The 15482-nt window shown below is 50.6% G+C and overlaps 1 protein-coding gene across 1 annotated transcript in view; it reads right to left on the minus strand.

The window, feature by feature from the left end:
* SDHA (succinate dehydrogenase complex flavoprotein subunit A) overlaps nt 1–15482 on the minus strand; it is a 294640-nt gene that overhangs the window by 208774 nt on the left and 70384 nt on the right. Inside the window, exon 5 of the mRNA XM_063922780.1 lies at nt 8005–8169. Within this exon, the coding sequence (XP_063778850.1) occupies nt 8005–8169 (165 nt within the window). The remainder of the gene's footprint in view (nt 1–8004; nt 8170–15482) is intronic.

A 15482-nucleotide genomic window follows, 5' to 3' on the forward strand; every position in this document is an offset into this window, starting at 1 on the left:
AGGTTGTGAGGGAATATATGGCAAACAATTTGACTTTCCAGCCGTAGCTGTGGAGACCAGGTACGAGAGACCGTCCCCAAACAATTCCTCACCCTTGTAAGGTAAAACCTCCATGTGCCTTTTTGAGTCAGCATCGCCTGTCCATTGCCGAGTCCACAGGACCCTTCTGGCAGAAATCGACATTGCATTTATTCTAGAGCCCAGTAGGCTAATGTCTCTTTGGGCATCTCTCATATATAGGACAGCAATTTTTATATGCCCCAGGGTCAGTACTATAGTATCCTTGTCCAAGGTATCAAGTTCCTCAGATAAGGTATCTGTCCATGCTGCTACAGCACTACACATCCAGGCCGACGCAATTGCCGGCCTTAGTAGGGTACCTGAATGTGTATAAATGGACTTCAGGATACCCTCCTGCTTTCTATCCGCAGCATCTTTTAGGGTGGCCGTATCCTGTGACGGCAGGGCTACCCTCTTGGATAAAGCGTGTTAAAGCTTTGTCTACCCTAGGGGAGGATTCCCAGCGTAACCTGTCCGTTGGCGGGAAAGGATACGCCATAAGCATCCGTTTGGAAATCTGCAGTTTTCTATCTGGAGATTCCCAAGCCTTTTCACATAACTCATTTAACTCATGTGAAGGTGGAAAGGTCACCTGTTGCCTTTTTTTCCCCACACATATAAACCCTCTGGTCAGGGACTGGGGTTTCCTCTGTGATGTGCAACACATCTTTCATTGCTATAATCATGTAGCGGATGGCTTTAGCCATTTTAGGCTGCAACTTTGCATCATCGCCACTGGAGTCAGAATCCGTGTCGATATCTGTGTCAACAATTTGGGATAGTGGGCGCTTCTGAGACCCTGACGGCCTCTGCGCTGTAGGATCAGGCATGGGTTGAGACCCTGACTGTCCCAAGGCTTCAGCTTTATCCAACCTTTTATGCAAGGAATTAACATTATCATTTAAAACCTTCTACATATCCATCCAATCGGGTGTCGGCGGCGACCCCACATTCATTTGTACCCGCTCTGTTTCCACATAGCCTTCCTCGTCAAACATGCCGACACAAGCGTACCGACACACCACACACACAGGGGATGCTCTATTTGAAGACAGTTCCCCCACAAGGCCTTTTGGAGAGACAGAGAGAGAGTATGCCAGCACACACCCCAGCGCTATATGACCCAGGAATCACACAGTAACATAGTGTTAACCCAGTAGCTGCTGTATATACTGCTTTTGCGCCAAATTTATGTGCCCCCCCTCTCTTTTTACCCTCTTTCTACCGTGATTCTGCAGGGGAGAGCCTGGGGAGCTTCCTCTCAGCGGAGCTGTGGAGAGAAAATGGCGCTGGTGAGTGCTGAGGAAGAAGCCCCGCCCCCTCAGCGGCGGGCTTCTGTCCCGCGTTTTGTGTGTAAAATAATGGCGGGGGCTCATGCATATATACAGTGCCCAACTGTATATATGCTGCTTTTTGCCAAGAGGTTCCCAATTGCTGCCCAGGGCGCCCCCCCCTGCGCCCTACAGTGAACTGAGTGTGTGGGTTTAGTGTGGGAGCAATGGCGCACAGCTGCAGTGCTGTGCGCTACCTCATCTGAAGACTGGAGTCTTCTGCCGCCGATTTCGAAGTCTTCTTGCTTCTCACGCCGGCTTCTGTCTCTGCTAGGGGGACGGCGGCGCGGCTCCGGGATCGGACGACCAAGGGTGCGTTCCTGTGTACGATCCCTCTGGAGCTAATGGTGTCCAGTAGCCTAAGAAGCAGGACCTATCTTCAGTGAGTAGGGCTGCTTCTCTCCCCTCAGTCCCACGTAGCAGAGAGTCTGTTGCCAGCAGATCTCTCTGAAAATAAAAAATCCTAACAAAATACTTTCTTTTTAGCAAGCTCAGGAGAGCTCACTAAGGTGCACCCAGCTCGTCCGGGCACAGATTCAAACTGAGGTCTGGAGGAGGGACATAGAGGGAGGAGCCAGTGCACACCAGTATCCAAATTCTTTCTTAAAGTGCCCTGTCTCCTGCGGACCCCGTGTATTCCCAATGGTCCTTACGGAGTCCCCAGCATCCACTAGGACGTTAGAGAAAATAAGAATTTACTCACCGGTAATTCTGTTTCTCGTAGTCCGTAGTGGATGCTGGGTACTCCGTAAAAACCATGGGGTATAGACGGGCTCCGCAGGAGACTGGGCACTCTTAAAAGAAAGATTAGGTACTATATCTGGTGTGCACTGGCTCCTCCCTCTATGCCCCTCCTCCAGACCTCAGTTAGGGAAACTGTGCCCAGAAGAGCTGACATTACTAGGAAAGGATTTGGAATCCAGGGTAAGACTCATACCAGCCACACCAATCACACCGTACAACTCGTGATAACTATACCCAGTTAACACTATGAACAATAACTGAGGCTCTCTCAACAGATGGCTCATACAATAACCCTTTAGTTAAGCAATAACTATATACATGTATTGCAGAGAGTCCGCACTTGGGACGGGCTCCCAGCATCCACTACGGACTACGAGAAATAGAATTACCGGTGAGTAAATTCTTATTTTCTCTGACGTCCTAGTGGATGCTGGGTACTCCGTAAGGACCATGGGGATTATACCAAAGCTCCCAAACGGGCGGGAGAGTGCGGATGACTCTGCAGCACCGAATGAGCAAACTCAAGGTCCTCCTCAGCCAGGGTATCAAACTTGTAGAATTTTGCAAAAGTGTTTGAACCCGACCAAGTAGCAGCTCGGCAAAGTTGTAAAGCCGAGACCCCTCGGGCAGCCGCCCAAGAAGAGCCCACCTTCCTCGTGGAATGGGCTTTTACTGATTTAGGATGCGGCAGTCCAGCCGCAGAATGTGCAAGCTGAATCGTGCTACAGATCCAGCGAGCAATAGTCTGCTTTGAAGCAGGAGCACCCAGCTTGTTGGGTGCATGCAGGATAAATAGCGAGTCAGTTTTTCTGACTCTAGCCGTCCTGGAAACATAAAGTTTCAGGACCCGGACTACGTCCAGCAACTTGGAATCCTCCAAGTCCCTAGTAGCCGCAGGCACCACAATAGGTTGGTTCAAATGAAACGATACCACCTTAGGGAGAAATTGGGGACGAGTCCTCCATTCTGCCCTTTCCATATGGAAGATCAGATATGGGCTTTTACATGACAAAGCCGCCAATTCTGACACACGCCTAGTCCAAGCTAAGGCCAAAAGCATGACCACTTTCCACGTGAGATATTTTAGCTCCACGGTCTTAAGTGGCTCAAACCAGTGGGATTTTAGGAATCCAACACACGTTAAGATCCCAAGGTGCCACAGGAGGCACAAAAAGGGGCTGAATATGCAGCACCCCTGTAACAACGTCCGAACTTCAGGCAGTGAAGCCAGTTCTTTTTGAGAGAAAAAGGGATAGGGCCGAAATCTTGGCCTTTATGGATCCTAATTTTAGGCCCATAGTCACTCCTGACTGTAGGAAGTGCAGGAATCGACCTCCCTGGAATTCCTCTGTAGGGCCTTCCCGGCCACACACCAAGCAACCTATTTTCGCCATATACAGTGAAAAATTCTTGCTGTCACGTCTTTCCTAGCCTTTATCAGCGTAGGAATAACTGCATCCGGAATGCCCTTTTCCGCTAGGATCCAGCGTTCAACCGCCATGCCGTCCAACGCAGCCGCGGTAAGTCTTGGATCAGACAGGGTCCCTGTTGCAACATGTCCTGACTGAGAGGCAGAGGCCATGGGTCCTCTGAGAGCATTTCTTGCAGTTCCGGGTACAGAGTCCTTCTTGGCCAATCCAGAGCAAAGAATATTGTTCACACTCCTCCGTTTATTACAATTCTCAGCCCTTGGGTCTGAGAGGAAGAGGAGGGAATATATAGACCGACTGGAACACCCAAGGTGTTACTAGTGCGCCTGAGAGTCCCTTGACCCAGGTAAAACCTTTTTTATCTTTTTATTGAGGTGGGACGCCATGTAGTCCACCTGAGGCAGTTTCCATCAATTTGCAAAACTGCGTGAAGACTTCCTGATGAAGTCACCACTTTCCCGGGTGGAGGTGTCCACTCCCGGAATAAACACTGCTGACAGTGCGCTTACTTGATTCTCCGCCCAGCGAAGAATTCTGGTGGCTTCTACCCTCGCCACCCTGCTCCTTGTGCCGCCCTGGCGGTTTACATGAGCCCCTGCGGTCTGACTGGATCAGAACCGGTTGGTCGCGAAGCAGGAACTCCTCTTGACTTAGGGCGTTGTATATGGCCCTTAGTTCCAGGATATTGATGTGAAGGCAAGTCTGTTGGCTTGACCACAAACCTTGGAATTTTCTTCCCTGTGTAACTGCCCCCCACCCTCGGAGGCTTGCATCCGTGGTCACCAGGACCCGGTCCTGAATGCCGAATCTGCGGCCCTCGAGAAGGTGAGCACTCCGCAGCCACCACAGTAGAGACACCCTGGCCCTGGGGGATAGGGTGATAAACCGATGCATCTGAAGATGTGATCCGGACCACTTGTCCAGTAAGTTCCATTGTCCTTGCATGGAACCAGCCGAAGGGGATGGCCTAGTATGATGCCATCATCCTTCCCAGGACTCGAGTGCAGTGATGCACTGACACCTGTTTTGGTTTTCAATAGATTCCTGACCAGTGTCATGAGCTCCTGAGCTCTCTCTATCGGGAGATAAACCCTCTTCTGGTCTGTGTCTAGGATCATGCCTAGGCGAGGCAGATGAGCTGTAGGAACCAACTGCGACTTCGGAATATATAGAATCCAGTCGTGTTGCCGTTTCACTTCCAGAGAAGGTGATACGCTGTCCAGCAACTGCTCTCTGGATCTCACTTTTATGAGGAGATCATCCCAGTATGTGATAATAGTGACACCTTGCTTCCACAGGAGCACCATCATATCTGCCATTACCTTGGTGAAATTGGTAATGACAATCCCGTACCACAATTCTGAGGTACGCCTGATGAGGTGGATAAATGGGGACACGAAGGTATGCATCCCTTATGTCCCGATTCATTTCAGGCTTGCAATGACCGCTCTTAGCGATTCCATCTTGAACCTGAACCTTTTCAGGTATATGTTCAGGGATTTTAATTCAATATGGGTCTAACCGAACCGTCTGGTTTCGGGATTGTAACATGGTCGAATAATAACACCCTCTTGTTGAAGGAGGGGACACTTGACCGCCACCTGTTGATGATACAATTTACGAATTGCAGTTAACACTGGCTCCCTCTCTAGGGGGGAAGCCCGTCGGGTCCTCGGTGAGGGGGCATCTTCTCACAGTCCAGCCTGTATCCCTGCGATACAATTTCTATTGCCCAGGGATCTAACAGGGAGTGAACCCACTTGTGGCTGAACTTACGAAGGCGTGTCCCCACCGGGCCTAGCTCCGCCTGTGGAGCCCCAGCGACATGCAGTGGATTTTTGTAGAGGCCGGGGAGGACTTCTGTTCCTGGGGACTAGCTGTGTTGCACAGCTTCTTTCCTCTGCCCCCGGCTCTGACAAGAAAGGACGCACCTCAGACTTTCTTGTTTCTTTATTCGAAAAGCTGCATTTAATAATGTCGTGCTTTCCTAGGCTGTGCAGGAATATAAGGCAAAATATCAGAATTACCAGCTATAGCTGTGGAGACCAGGCCCGAGAACCTTTCTCCACACAATCCTCAGCCTTCCATATGCCTCTTAAGTCGGCATTATCTGTCCAATGTATATTCTACAGGACACGTCAAGCAGAAATCGACATAGCTTTTGTCTCTAGGACCCAGTATACTCATGTCCCTTTGGGCATGCTTTATAATTATAAATCTATCACTTAAGACAGCATCTTAAAATATTTATATGCATACTAGGGTCTCAATCTCTGCTGATAAGGTACCTGTCCACGCTGCCACAGCGCTATAAACCCATGCCGACACAATCGCCGGTCTGGGTAGTATACTAGAATGTGCACACTATCTGCAGGATCCCTGAGAATAGCTAGTGCAAACAGGACACCCAAGGGGAAGATTCTCAACACATCCTGGCCCTAGTGGGGAAAGGATACAGCCTGAGAATTCTCTTGTGGGAAGCTGCCGTCTCTTGTCTGGAGATTCCCGCTCTTTTTCCTCATGAGAGGAGGGAAATTTACCTCAGCATTCTTCCCCTTAACATGTGTACTCTCGTGTCAGGGACAGATGAGTCATCAGTGATATGCAAATCATATTTTATTCCAATAATCATATATTGAATATCTTTTAGCCCTCTTGGCTGTAACTTTGCATTATCGTAGTCGACAGTGGCGTTAAACTCCGTGTCGATACTTTGTTATTTTGGATAGTGAACATAGAGAGACTCTGAAGGACTCTGTGACATAGGGACAGACCAGGGAAGATTTCCTTTCTGTTCCCTAACCTTTTGTGCAATAATTTTACCTCAGCACTTACACATATCCAAACAGGTGTCGGCGTTGTTGACGGAGACACCCTCCCACACACTTATCCGCTCTATCACCTCCTTAGAGGAGCCTTTTACCTCAGACATGTCGACACACGCGTACCGACACCACACACACAGGGGATGCTCTATTTGAAGACAGTTTCCCCACCAGGCCCTTTGGAGAGACAGAGAGAGAGTATGCCAGCACACACCACAGCGCTATATAATACAGGGATGTACACTATACTGAGTGATTTTTCCCCTATAGCAGCTTATATACACAGTTTTGCGCCTAAATTTATGTGCCCCCCCTCTCTTTTTTACCCTTTGTGTACCAGGATACTGCAGGGGAGAGCCTGGGGAGCTTCCTTCCAGCTGAGCTGTGAAGAGAAAATGGCGCCGGTGTGCTGAGGAAGAAGGCCCGGCCCCCTCAGCGGCGGGCTTCTGTCCTTTTATGTACTTTAATGGCGGGGGTTAATGCACATATACAGTTTATCAGACTGTATAATGTGCTTTTCGCCAAGTAAGGTAATCTAATTGCTGCCCAGGGCGCCCCCCCCCCAGCGCCCTGCACCCATCAGTGACCGGAGTGTGTGTGGTGTGCTAAGGGAGCAATGGCGCACAGCTGCAGTGCTGTGCGCTACCTTAATGAAGACTGGAGTCTTCAGCCGCCGATTTTCAACTTCTCTTCGTTCTTCTGGCTCTGCAAGGGGGACGGCGGCGCGGCTCCGGGACCGGACGACCGAGGACTGGGCCTGTGTTCGATCCCTCTGGAGCTAATGGTGTCCAGTAGCCTTAGAAGCCCAAGCTAGCTGCAAGCAGGTAGGTTCGCTTCTCTCCCCTCAGTCCCACGTAGCAGTGAGTCTGTTGCCAGCAGATCTCACTGAAAATAAAAAACCTAACAAATACTTTCTTTTCTAGGAAGCACAGGAGAGCCCCTAGGGTGCATTTAGCTCTGGCCGGGCACAGATACTAACTGAGGTCTGGAGGAGGGGCATAGAGGGAGGAGCCAGTGCACCAGATATAGTACCTCATCTTTCTTTTAAGAGTGCCCAGTCTCCTGCGGAGCCCGTCTATACCCCATGGTCCTTACGGAGTACCCAGCATCCACTAGGACGTCAGAGAAACAGGTGTTATCCCAGTGTTCCTGCTATTAGCTGGCCCATGTGAAATACTACTGAACCAGCACCCAACTAAGCAGGATTCTCCTGTAAAACTACAACAGGTCCTTTCTATACATTGTATCTGACAGAAATAGTCGCCAGTATCGTAAAAAAGAAAGAAAAATAAATAAATAATTAAACAGGTGTGCACTCCATTAGTAAGAAGAGCTCTCCTTTCTGGGGTCCAGGAGGTCACCAGCCTCTTGGGGAGAGCGTGGTCAACATAGGAAATCTGCAGTGCCATACAGTGGAAAAATAGAACATGTTGTAAAACACATGTAAGAATGACAGTAGCATTATGGAAAATACCACACAACCAATTTCTCATAATGAAAATATATAAAAGGTTTAGTTTTCTAGTAATTATATGTTATTCTAATAAAACTGCATTAATTCAGGAAGAGTATACAGTAAAGATAAGACATTGGCAGAGCAGATTTTATCCTTACCCTTCCATATAATGTATGAAGTAGTGAATGCCCTGTCCTGTCTGCCACACAACAGCAACGATGAGCTTGTCCACCTTTACCGTACTTCAGACTCTGCCCTCCAAAAGCACGCTGATAAATCTTTCCTTGCTCTGTCCTGCTGAAAGGCATCCCATAATTCTCCAGCTGTGCCACAGAAACACAATATGTTTATTTTTAGAGAAATGCTACATAAAAGTAATGCAGTGAACAATGTTCAATAAATATCAAAGGAGGCAAAAAATAAACCTAGGATAAGCCTGCACTGTATACATGACTATATTGTTTCAAACTGGAAGAGCTTTTTTTCTCATTTTGCTCATTAGCTTATGTACTTGGTAATAGGCGCTGCAGATCCCTTGTAGCGCCATATAAATAAAGAATAACAATTCTCATCTTCCTTCCTTAACCCAGAAAAGAGAAATAGGAGTTTTTACTTTCCCCTCAGTGAGGTCGGGGAAATAAATTATATTCCTCAACAGATACGGTGATCAAGTTACTTTATTACTAGCAACACCTATATAATCAGGTACAGACAAAAAAAACATTAATATGGTGACGGGGAGGAAAAACGTGTATTACTAATGTATGAAGATAACATTCTAGACATTAATACGGAGGCCAAAATGTGCAATCATACCAAATTCAGTCATGGTAAACATACAATATTTACTCGTAGGTCACTCCAAATTCATTACAAATCCAATGAAGGGCCAAACCTGTGTGACAATTACAGCCCACAAATGTAGGCAAAGAACTGGCTACAGCTGCAGTGAAATGTTACTAGTATAGTAATTAGATAATCATGTGTACTGCTATTGTCACCACAGAGAAGTAATTCAACCATGAACAGGCTGAAGTGATTGCAGCAGCTGAGTTATGGGCCCTAGACACATACTGATCCGCCGCCGAGCTGCCCGATGGCGGATACGGCCGAGGGGCGACCCAGCGGCGGGGGAAGTGAAGTTTCTTCACTCCCCCCGTCACCGGGCTCCATAGCACTGCACGCCAATATGGATCTCGTCCATATTGGCTTGCATGCATAAGCGACGGGGCACAAACAATTAACGAGCGTGGGGCCACGCATAGTTAATCGTTGGTGCCTACACACAGAACGATATGAACGAGTTCTCGTTCATTTATGAACGAGAACATTCATATCGTTCTGTTTTATCTGCCAGTGTGTAGGGCCCATAAGGTCCTGGGCTACTCAGAGACTGCACAAGATCTTTTCGTACAGCTCTGCTACACGTGCGTTCGCACACTTGCAAAGTGAAAATAAACTCCCCTATGGGCGGTGACTATCTGTTCGCAGCAGTGCAAAAAACCCCTAGCGAGCGATCAGGTCTGAATTACCCCCATTGTTTTTAACAAACTCACATCCATCATCCATTTTCAAAATCACTTAACCACATTGCCTTTCAGAGGTGTATTCCTCAAAGAGGTTAAACACTAACGGGGTAATCCAATTAGGGTTTGCTGCCTGGAGCTATTCAATAAAACTGCCGCTTCCTTGCATGCTAGCCCATTGACTATATGTAAAATGCATTATCAATAGATTTCCATGCATGCAGAGGCATAGCAAGCTCATGGCCTGGCAGACTCAACAGAGGGGGGGGGCATTGCCGGCCAGGGCATTTGTAAACCTAACTTCACTATCACTACTCCACTGCGCTGGTTATGCCGGCGGTCGGGCTCCCGGCGACCAGCATACCGGCGCCGGAAGCCCGACCGCCGGCATACCGACAGTGTGGCGAGCGCAAATGAGCCCCTTGCGGGCACGCTACGCGCGCCATGCTATTTTATTCTCGCTCCAGGGGGGTCGTGGACCCCCCACAAGGGAGAATAAGTGTCGGTATGTCGGCTCTCGGGATTCCGGCGCTGGTATACTGTGCGCCGGGATCCCGACAGCCGGCATACTGAAGACCACCCATACACACACACACACACACACACACACACAAGTACACAAGTGCAAGGTTCGGTAATCGTATAATAAACTGAGTTTTAGGAAATAAGCAGATACTGGAGAGTCTGCTCATTATAATGTGTCTGCTGGACACTGGTTGCACATGTTGGGGTCTGGTATCATGCTGGTGTCCGCGTCTGTACATGTGGCCTCGTCTATATGCAGCCACATGATTACTAGTCCTCACTGCTGCTGCAGCCCTCTCTCTGGCTTTGGAACATTATGAAATCTCTGCACATGATACATCTGCCCCACCTGCAGTGCAGCATGGTTTGGCGCAATTGCTAACTTTTTTGGTTTGCTAACAAACCTGAATAACCCCCATAGGCCAGTATTTCTTCCTGGTCACTTTAACCCTTGAGGGCTGGTGTGTGTTTAGGGCATTTTAGGGTAAATTTCTAAACTTTGTTTTTGGCATGGGTTAATTTGGCTTCTGTAAACAGACCTCTTTGGTCTCGGTACTTTCATATACTTTTTCTGTTACACAATTTCAAATTAGAAACATTATTTAATTACTAGGTGCTTCATCGCGCCCTACGGGCGCTCTTCACACCGTCGCAAGGGGCTACTCCCCCTTAACCCTTGCATGCCTTTCTGGGGTTCAATATTTGTATTATATGGAGTATTACCTGCATTCCTTTGTTAGTGGTTAAATATTGCACAATGAAAGGGCGTGCGATTGTGGAGGCGCAGCCCCTTGCGACGGCGTGAACAGCACCTGCAGGGCACGATGTACAGAATGTAGCGGGTGCGGGGGGGACTGCGGATGGGGGAGGGTGTCTGTAGATGCTGCAGGTGAAGGGGGGGCCCGGATGGGGAAGGGTTGGGAGGTGCTGCGGGTGGGGGAGGGGCAGAGGAGTGGGGGCTGCAGATGGGGGAGGGGTCCGGAGGCACTGCAGGTGGGGGAGGGGCAGGGGTGCCACGGGTGGGAGAGGGGCAGGTGTGGGGATGTTGCGGATGGGTGAAGGGTTCCGGAGGTGCTGTGGGATGGGAAGGGGCGGGGGTGCCGGGGGTGGGGTAGGGGTCCGCATGTGCTGTGGGTAGGGGAGGGGCAGCAGATGGGGAAGGAGGTCCGGAGGTGCTGCAGGTGGTGGAGAGGCAGGTGCGGGGGTGCCATGGGTGGGGGAGGGGGGGACCGTGGATGTAGGAGGGTGTCTGCAGATGCTGCGGGTGGAGGGGGGTAGGTGTGGGGGGAGACATATATGGGGGGTGGATGGTGGAGGGAGTCTGGAGGTGCTGTGGGTGGTGAAGGAGCGGAGGAGTGGGAGCCGCGGGTGGTGTAGGGGGTCTGGAGGCACAGCGTGTGGGGGAGGGGTGGAGTGCCGCATGTGGTGGAGGGGAAGGTGCGGAGGTGTGGTGCATTGGGGAGGGGTCTGGAGGCGCTGCGGGTACTGTACCTGCCAAAAAGGTAGTAGGAGGGTATGCAGTAACAGGGCAAGGACAGGGGTGACAGGGTCAGAACAGGGGTGACGGGGCCAGGACAGGGGCGACGAAGCCAGGACAGAAATGACAGGGACAGGATAGGGGTGACAGGGCCAGGGTAGGGGTGACAGGGCCAGGGTAGGGGCGACAGGGCCAGGGTAGGGGCGACAGGGCCAGGGTAGGGGCGACAGGGCCAGGGCAGGGGTGACAGGGCCAGTATAGGGTTGACAGGGTAAGCACAGGGGTGACAGGGCAAGGATAGGGGTAACAGGGCCAGCATAAGGGTGACAGGGCCAGGATAAGTGTGAAAGGGCCAGGATAAAGGTGAAAGGGCCAGGATAAAGGTGAAAGGGCCAGGATAAGGGTGACAGGGCAAGGCCAGGGGTGACAGGGACATGACAGAACACAGGGCACGGGAGAGATTGGTATTAGGGACAAAACAGAGGTGACAGACAGATGTGTCTTACCGGAGTCACTGCTGCTGGCTGCTGTTATTCCACTCCAACCTGTTGCGATCTGCTGCTGGTGGAGACTTGGCATGGCTGACTCTCTTAGGCTGGAGTCCTGCTTCCTCTGCCCGTCCGCATCCCTCCCCCCCTCCTCATTCACACACCGCAGACCTCGCGTAGCTGCCGGGCACTGTGGTAAGGGGAGACTGAGTGACTGGTTAGCCCCCAGGAGACGCTGTGGCTGGAGGGAGGAGGGGGTCATAGCATGCACGCGGCGCGGACCTCGCGGCTGCTGGGCACTGTGGTAAGGGGAGACTGGGAGTGACTGGTTAGCTCCCAGGAGATGCTGCGGCTGGAGGGAGGAGGAGGTCGGAGCCTGCAAGCAGCTCGGACTTCTGCAGCGCTACCCGCCGGCTAAAGTGAGTGAAGGAGCTGGGCGCACCTCACTGCAGGTGGCAGCGCTGCAGCTAGCGGTGGGGTTGCCGGGGCTGGAGATAACAGAGGCAGTACGGAACCTGCACAGCGGCAGGTGCCCCACAAAACTGCAGCTAAGAAGCGAGGAGTGTGCCAGAAAGTGACGTTCCTCCGCGCCAGAGAGACCCTGCTGGGTATGCTGATGTGGGGGGTCAAGCACACAGTGAGCCGGTGCCCATCTGTCTGTACGGCATACCCCCTCACACACCCCCATACCTCCTAACTGTCCTGATTTTCGCGGGACAGTCCCATTTTTTGGGGTCTGTCCCGCTGTCCCACCCGCGGGTCGCAGTGTCCCGCGGTGGGGGGGTAGTTGGAAAGCTCCTGTACTCGCTGTTCTGCTTAGCAGAGCAGCGGTGAATAGTGGAGACAGAGGGAGAGGGGGCATCGGGGGGTACGGATTAAGGGGGGATTCCAGCAGCAGAGCCGGATTAGGGGGGCGGCTGGGGGTACATACCGTTGGCCCCACAGTTTTAGGGGGCCCCCCGGCTCGAGTAGCTCTGTCCCAGCTCAGAAGCTCCCCCGTCCTGCCAGCAACAGCGGCAGCATTGTGCTACAGTCAGCACATGCTGCTGCGTATTGGCAGGTCTGTGGTGTTGCAGGGAGGCAGCAGTCTCCCTGCTTTCTTCTGTCTGTGCGGGTGTGTAGGGGGGAGCGACCACCTCCTCTGGATTTAGCTCTAGCTGAGGGGACAAAATTCTATAAAAAAAGAAAATCCTGGAATTTGCATAAGGGGGCGTGGCCTCGCGGCCCGCGTTTAGGTCACGCCCCCAACCCCACAGCAGGCACAGCAATGAGATAGGGCTCCCCTGTCTCAAGTGCCCTGGGCCCCCCGGACTCATAATCAGCCCCTGGGGGCATGCCAACAGCTCTCAGAGCGCTGGGCATGCCCCCTCACTGACGAAAACGGGGCCCTCCTGTGAAGCCATGCCCCCTTTTCGTTGGCCACGCCCCCTTTTCACCGCGTGTGTGTGTGTCTCTCTCCTTCTGCCTGAAGAAAGCTGCTGAAGAAAGCTGGGAGGTATGCACCCCTGCCTGTGCCATGCCCATACTATCTGCTTCTGCTCCTAGTCTCCTATAGATTTGGCCAGATCTGTGACTCATTTGACTAACTCCGCCCAGTGTTGTGACTCCGCCCAGCGTTAGCAAATGAGTCACAAAGTCACAGATCTGGGCTATTTTATAGGAGATAAATGTATATTTTATTAGCATATCTTTGTGCTAATGACCGGTAGACGTAATGCTTGTTTTCTGGATTTGCACAATAATAAGATTTTACTTACCGATAAATCTATTTCTCATAGTCCGTAGTGGATGCTGGGGACTCCGTCAGGACCATGGGGAATAGCGGCTCCGCAGGAGACAGGGCACAAAAGCAAGCTTTTAGGATCACATGGTGTGTACTGGCTCCTCCCCCTATGACCCTCCTCCAAGCCTCAGTTAGGTACTGTGCCCGGACGAGCGTACACAATAAGGAAGGATCTTGAATCCCGGGTAAGACTCATACCAGCCACACCAATCACACCGTACAACTTGTGATTTGAACCCAGTTAACAGTATGATAACAATGAAGTAGCCTCTAAAAAAGATGGCTCACAACAATAATAACCCGATTTTTTGTAACAATAACTATGTACAAGTAATGCAGACAATCCGCACTTGGGATGGGCGCCCAGCATCCACTACGGACTATGAGAAATAGATTTATCGGTAAGTAAAATCTTATTTTCTCTAACGTCCTAGTGGATGCTGGGGACTTCGTCAGGACCATGGGGATTATACCAAAGCTCCCAAACGGGCGGGAGAGTGCGGATGACTCTGCAGCACCGAATGAGAGAACTCCAGGTCCTCCTCAGCCAGGGTATCAAATTTGTAGAATTTTGCAAACGTGTTTGCCCCTGACCAAGTAGCTGCTCGGCAAAGTTGTAAAGCCGAGACCCCCCGGGCAGCCGCCCAAGATGAGCCCACCTTCCTTGTGGAATGGGCAGTTACAGATTTTGGCTGTGGCAGGCCTGCCACAGAATGTGCAAGCTGAATTGTACTACAAATCCAACGAGCAATAGTCTGCTTAGAAGCAGGAGCACCCAGCTTTTTGGGTGCCTACAATATAAACAGCAAGTCAGACTTTCTGACTCCAGCCGTCCTGGAATTATATATATATATATATATATATATATATATATATATATATATATATATATATATATATATATATATATATATATATATATATATATTTTCAGGGCCCTGACAACGTCTAGCAACTTGGAGTCCTCCAAGTCCCTAGTAGCCGCAGGCACCACAATAGGTTGTTTCAGGTGAAACGCTGACACCACCTTAGGAAGAAACTGGGGACGAGTCCGCAGTTCTGCCCTGTCCGAATGGAAAATCAAATATGGGCTTTTGTAAGACAAAGCCGCCAATTTTGACAATCGCCTGGCCGAGGCCAGGGCCAACAGCATGGTCACTTTCCATGTGAGATATTTCAAATCCACAGATTTGAGTGGTTCAAACCAATATGATTTGAGGAATCCCAACACTACGTTGAGATCCCACGGTGCCACTGGAGGCACACAAGGGCTGTATATGCAATACTCCCTTGACAAACGTCTGGACTTCAGGAACTGAAGCCAATTCTTTCTGGAAGAAAATCTATAGGGCCGAAACTTGAACCTTAATGGACTCCAATTTGAGGCTCATAGACACTCCTGTTTGCAGGAAGTGCAGAAATCGACCTAGTTGAAATTTTTTCGTGGGGCCTTCCTGGCCTCACCCACGCAACATATTTTTACCACATGTGGTGATAACGTTGTGCGGTCACCTCCTTCCTGGCTTTGACCAGGGTAGGTATGACCTCTTCCGGAATGCCTTTTCCCTTAGGATCCGGCGTTCAAACCGCCATGCCGTCAAACGCAGTCGCGGTAAGTCTTGGAACAGACAAGGTCCCTGCTGGAGCAGGTCCTTTCTTAAAGGCCGATGCCACGGTTCCTCTTGGAACAGACATGGTACTTGCTGAAAGCAAATCCCTTCTTAGCTCCCGAGGCCATTAGTCCTCTGTGAGCATCTCTTGAAGTTCCGGTTACCAAGTCCCTCTTGGCCAATCCGGAGCCACGAGTATAGTTCTTACTCCTCTATGTCTTATAATT

Source organism: Pseudophryne corroboree, chromosome 5 (assembly GCF_028390025.1).
Source record: "Pseudophryne corroboree isolate aPseCor3 chromosome 5, aPseCor3.hap2, whole genome shotgun sequence".
Lineage (NCBI taxonomy): Eukaryota > Metazoa > Chordata > Amphibia > Anura > Myobatrachidae > Pseudophryne > Pseudophryne corroboree.